The sequence below is a fragment of the Quercus suber genome, unplaced genomic scaffold, assembly GCF_002906115.3.
Source record: "Quercus suber isolate HL8 unplaced genomic scaffold, Cork oak 2.0 scaffold_370, whole genome shotgun sequence".
NCBI classification, from domain to species: Eukaryota; Viridiplantae; Streptophyta; class Magnoliopsida; order Fagales; family Fagaceae; genus Quercus; species Quercus suber.
Genome location: NW_027069822.1, coordinates 448,780 through 454,827, shown reverse-complemented (window position 1 = coordinate 454,827; position 6,048 = coordinate 448,780). Strand labels below are relative to the sequence as shown.

Sequence of the window (6,048 nt, the reverse complement as noted above, 5' to 3'; positions counted from 1 at the left end):
GCTGTATTGGTTTGGTCAGCGATACGATATATTTTGGGTATCAGTCAATACCAGTGTACCGTTTCGGAATTACCACTAATATATATATATATATATATGTGTGTGTGTATATAAAATTTTAAAGTGACAAATTCTATATAAATTAATATATCTATTTACATTTCAAATTTTTACCACTTTTGTTCAAATTATTTTAAGCTAATGCCTAGCCCATTTCACTACTCAATAAAAAAAAATAATAAAAAATTTAAAAACCATAATAAGACTTCTGAGTGGTCAAAAAGAAAAGAATAGTAAACTATAAATGAGTGGCAGATAAACCATGTTGGTTTGTCCGCCCCTTAATAACTTTTGTTAAATAATAATTAAAAAAAAAAAACCTTTTAGTAAGAAGCAGAAAGTGAGTAGGTGTAAAAAAGTGTTAAGTCATCTTGAACACTGTCCCCTGGGTTTCTCTGCTAACATTTTGTTTAGAAACCTAGACCAGAAATGTCAAAAGAAAGAGAGTGACAACGAGGAAGAGAAGAAAACTCAAGAAGCTACTATGGGATGGCAGCGAGCTCAAGCCTCAAGATCTAACAATATTTCACTGGTGGATGAAGGTTCAACAATGGTGAAGAGGCGCTGTAAGTAGCAATTTTTTTTTTTTTTTTTTCTGAAAACCCATTTCAATTTGTACAAGTCCAGAACGAAGATACTGCCCGAAAAGCACCGGAATCCACCAAAATGGCCGAAACAAGCCAAAATACACCAGTATTTAAGACGGTACAAACTAACCCAGTTTCTGTACCGGTCCAAGCACCGACACAAAAAATTCTGGCTGTATTGGCCGGTACAGTACGGAATTAACTTCCTTGCTTTTTTCCCCAAATAACCTCATGCTAAGAAGTAAAATCAAACATCAAAATGACCACTCTCATTCAATTTTCATCTTATCCTATCAATTGCTAATCTCTTGTTTTTTTTTTTTTTTTTTTCTGAAAACCCATTTCAATTTGTACAAGTCCAGAACGAAGATACTGCCCGAAAAGCACCGGAATCCACCAAAATGGCCGAAACAAGCCAAAATACACCAGTATTTAAGACGGTACAAACTAACCCAGTTTCTGTACCGGTCCAAGCACCGACACAAAAAATTCTGGCTGTATTGGCCGGTACAGTACGGAATTAACTTCCTTGCTTTTTTCCCCAAATAACCTCATGCTAAGAAGTAAAATCAAACATCAAAATGACCACTCTCATTCAATTTTCATCTTATCCTATCAATTGCTAATCTCTTGGGGATATTTGAGCAAAGAAGATCTAAAAAAAAAAAAAAAAAATCATTGACTCCAATTCCTAACACATGAAATCATTTTTTTAAATCCCACATTCCAACTCCAACGTACCCCATCTAATTGACCATCCAAGATTGAATGAACTAAAACATCCTTTGTTCACTAAACATGCACATAAACTAGGATGCATCTCTTCTAAAGAATGATTTCCACAACAAAATATCATGTGAAAACCTTACTTGGGTGACGTCCCCACCTTGAAACACTCAAATTGAATAAAGTTATCCCAATCTACCTTAATACTCCTCCATAGGTGATAGGTTACACCCATGTGTCTTTCTAATTGATTTTGAAGTCCAACCTTCCCGTTGACCCCTGAAGTTTATTATTTTTTGGACTAAGCCCTAATGTTTGAAGTCAATTTTAATGTCAACTTTTCGTCCATTATTATTAGTTACATGGCCATTAAATTCTAGATCTCCAATCTTCTCATATACATGAAGGTGTGTTCCTTTCAGAGCACTTGCTTCGATGCTTGTATAATAAAAAAGTACCACATTTTAGTCAATCAAGTCTAAAATTCACACATATTGGAGCACGCAAAATTGTATAAAAATATATTATTACTATAATAACAATGTAAATTTATAATAACAATATTTATTTTTCTTTTATTTTTTTTTATACTTTCTTTACATATCATGAGAAAGAGAAAAAAGTTTAAAAAATTGATATTTTAATTAAATATAGTATAAAATAAAATGTGAGGTATTTTGAAAAATGATTATATAGAATAGAAAAAATAGTTTTTTTTTATACTAAAATAAACAGAAATTTTTGCAAAAGCTGACCCAAATACTCATTTGCCTCAAGTTTTATTAAAGGCCATTCTCAAAAAAAAGTTTTGATTGAAGGCCTTTTAAATTTCAACTAATTTGATAAGATTTTCATTTTTATTAAAATTGAAAAAAATTAAAGAAAAAAAAAAAAGATATTTTTATAAGCTGTTTTTCAATTTTAAGAGGCCTTCCATCATTTTCTAAACCTCTCTGTTCTACATCTCTCATTACAGTCTTATCTCTTATGATTAAAACTTTAAAAATTGAGAATTTCCCAACAGTCAGAAATTAGGTGAAGCTATAGATATGTCGGACTATCTGCCATTCGAAGTGTTGCTGGAGATACTGCACAGACTACCCGTGAAATCCCTAATTCGATTCAGGTGCGTTTCAAAATCATGGAACTCTCTAATCACAAGTCCTGCCTTCATCGATTCCCATTTCACTCAATCACCACTTTCACTTCCTTCCAATTCCAACACACTAATTGCTAGGAGCTGCAATCATAGACCCAATATAGAGTACTACAAATTGATTCACAATGGCAATGACTCCTCCTCCTCATTCGATCAATCTCAAAACAACATTGAGTTCCCGCTAACAAGTCGTTTTCTCGACTATTTTAAATTAATTGGTTGCGTGAATGGATTGTTCAGTATTTGTGAACAAGACCGCTTTTTTCTATGGAATCCTTCTATTAGAAAATGTATTACTCTTCCTAAGCCTAGAATTAGGGTCAAGACTCACGGCCCCATTTCGTGTCGTTTGGGGTTCGGGTTTGATCCGCGGACTAATGATTATAAGGTTGTGAGGATTGTAATTCAGAAAAAACCACCTCAGGTTGAGGTTTATTCTCTTCGCGAGGGATGTTGGAGAATAACTCGTGGTGGCGAATCCTTTCCATCTGGGATTAGTTTTAATAATTGGTTGCGACCAGTGGCTACTTTAAATGGAGCTGTCCATTTTGGAGCGAATGATTGGGGCAATAACCGTTCCTTAGTTTTGTCATTTGATTTGGGTGATGAGGTTTTCCGCGTGATATCTTTGCCAGATGGTAAAAAATTCCAAGCGGGTGCTGATATAGGTACGTCAGTGTTCAAGGGATTGCTTTCCCTAATATGTTATGATTACGAGTCTATGAAGATCAGGTGTTGTTCCGTTTGGGTGATGAAAGAGTATGGCGCTGTTGATTCTTGGACTAAACAGTTCACTATTGACCTCAATAGCCGATTTTTTAGGGTGTTAGGTTTCTGGAAGAATGGTCATATATTAGTGGAGACAAAACTGTCACTTGGTTGGAATCTCTGTTCATATGACCCAGAGAGCCAACAAGTGAAGAATTTGGGGTTTTGCGGAAGCCCATTCCATTCTTTTGCTGATAATTATGTGGAGAACCTTATCTTACTTGACAAACCAAATGATGCAGTTTCCAAGAGGGGAGTGACCAAGAAGAGGAAGTGCAGGTAAAAAAGCTTGATTCAACTCAAAATTTCAGCATTTACATTCCTCAATGCTATCTTACTCTTGGTATATACTAAATATTGTCATGTTGCTATATATAAGTATTAAGTTTCAAACCTCAATATATGGCTTTTGGATGTAATTTGTTCTTGAGAGGTCATAACTGTTTTATTTATTTATTAGTAATGAGAAAAAAAGTTATTAACTTAGAGAAAACTGAAAAAAAAAAAAAAAAAAAAAAAGACCCCCTTGTACACAGGTAGTATTCCAGAGTCTTAGAGTAACAGAAATTACATTAGTCCACAAACTCCTCGAAAGAGAAAAAAGACAGCCTGCTCAAGGCAGCAATCCAAACATACAACAATCTCAGCTAAACAGCTTCAACTCCAATGATGTAGACTCTGTCCCCTCAAAAGTACGCCTATTTCTTTCTTGCCAAATAGTTCACATTGTACTTGGAGGAATAGTCATAGCCCCCCAAATAACAATTGACTGATGATAGCCAAAATCCCTATTGTGGTGGAAGAATATGCTCAAAGAGTCTAAAGAGTGGTCATATTTGTTAAATTTGATTTTTGTGGTTTTGGTTGATTACAGGATGAGTCATTTGCAAGCAAGAAACGGTAAATATAAATGGAAGACTGATGTTATTATCTTTTTCTATGTGCTGAAGTTGTCACATCTAATCCATATTCAATATGAAAATTTGCTTCACTTTCCATTTCATTAGGCATGCTAAAATTTTTCTGCTATGATCAGCTGTTGCCTTCTGATACTGTGTTGTGTACGTGACAATAAGACATTGTTTTGCATCAATCTAAAGTCAATAAAGTGTAGAATGAGGCCAAGCATTTAAAAGTTACTGTAACCATGTAACTGTAGGTAGAGTCATGGTGTTTTGTTAAGGGTTTTTATTGATTAAATATATTATGTTGTATTAAGTGTAGGAGTTGCATCAATCTGAGGTGATNGGAAACATCAGGAGTTGCCAGTCGAGCTACGAGACTCTTGACTAGTTACTAACTGATTTTTTCCCAAACATAAATTGCTCTCATTGGAAGAATTAAAGTATATTTGTATTCTATAATAGTCCATGAAACTCGCATTCTATGATAATCCATGAATTAAATTCACCCACCAAAAAAAGAATGCAAATTTAACAGAAAACTTTTCACATTCAAAGGAAGAGTAGTGAAGAAAAAACCTGTTTGGGCAATGAAACAGAATCACCATAGTCACCACGAGCACAACTCTCTGCGAACTGAAGCGCAACCTTGCCACCCATGGAGTGGCCGATAACAACCTCAGGCCAAGCCCAACCTCGAGCTTTGACCAAATTGGCCAAATCATTGGCCGCGTTGACCATGTCATGAGGCGGTTCTAGGGTTTCTATCTCAGCTGATCTTCCATGGTTTCTTAAATCCACAAGCACCTGCCTCCACTCTAATGGAGAGGAATTGGAGTTGGAGAGAGCGGAAGCTAAGGTTCTAGAGAACGATCTCCAGTTTCTGGCGGATCCTAAAAGACCGTGAAGAACGAAGGCTGTTGAGTTGTAGGGTTTCGATGACGGCGAAGCTTGGACCTCTTCGTACGCTAGGGTTTCTAGTGATTTTGTAGCTCCGTGACGATTAGGTGGACTCGGTGAGTTGAGGAATCGAGTCAGGAGGTTGTGAAAACCCGGTTTGTTTCTCGAACTCAGAGCTCTCGCCATTTCCACTTTTTTTCTTTTGAGTTCAAGGCGACTGGAGTGAAAAAGTGAGAAAAAGAAGTACAACTACACAAAGGGAAACGACGACGTTTGAAACCAAAGATTGGTATTAATATTATGAAAACAAAATATAAACACGATTTTATTGACAGCTGTGGGATTTGAACCCACGCCCTTTCGGACCAGAGCCTAAATCTGGCGCCTTAGACCACTCGGCCAAACTGTCACATGCCCAGTAACGTTATTTTTATTTTATATAAAACATATTAACGGTGATACAGAACTCTAAAAAAGGCTAACCTACAAATTACACCTACTAATTTTGTCTAAAATTTAATTCAATCCTCTAACTTTCAATTTTATTCAAACATTTGCTCAACCCTATAGCTAAATCCGGTTTGGTCCTTTGTAGGTGGACTCCGGACTCCGAACTACCTACAAGAACCTTTGCTCACTTCTCTCTAACCCTACAACTAAATCCTCGACTACTCATTTGAGAACAAGCATAAGCTTCCAAGGCACAAAAATACAACACTCCCACTCGGTTGTATGTCCAACCATTTTAATCATTCCACCTCGTCATTCATTTGAAGCAATTAATGGTCCATTACACAAGATAGGTGGGGTGGGAGGCTAGGGGTGTTCACGGTGCGGTGCGGTTTTGGGCTCTTTTTAGTACCTCACTTTGCGGTATGGTTTAGCTAAAACCATAACTGTACCACACCTTGTTTTTGCAGTCACATGTGCGGGGTGGTGCGGTTTA

General features: G+C 36.3%; 2 protein-coding genes and 1 non-coding gene across 3 annotated transcripts; 1 reads left to right on the top strand and 2 right to left on the bottom strand.

The window, feature by feature from the left end:
- Nucleotides 1-2,317: 2,317 nt before the first annotated feature.
- LOC112004643 (F-box/kelch-repeat protein At3g23880) lies at nt 2,318-3,826 on the top strand. Its single transcript, XM_065760511.1, has one exon. It carries the CDS (start codon nt 2,423-2,425, stop codon nt 3,581-3,583), a length of 1,161 nt encoding a protein of 386 aa, XP_065616583.1. The 5' UTR covers nt 2,318-2,422; the 3' UTR covers nt 3,584-3,826.
- Nucleotides 3,827-4,754: 928 nt separating this feature from the next.
- LOC111998104 (probable alcohol acetyltransferase) lies at nt 4,755-5,288 on the bottom strand. The gene has a single exon (XM_024030215.2). It carries the CDS (start codon nt 5,286-5,288, stop codon nt 4,755-4,757), a length of 534 nt encoding a protein of 177 aa, XP_023885983.2.
- A 143-nt stretch (nt 5,289-5,431) lies between these two features.
- Nucleotides 5,432-5,511, bottom strand: TRNAL-UAG (transfer RNA leucine (anticodon UAG)). Its single transcript has one exon. It is a non-coding gene; the product is annotated as a tRNA-Leu (tRNA).
- Between the last annotated feature and the right edge of the window lie 537 nt (nt 5,512-6,048).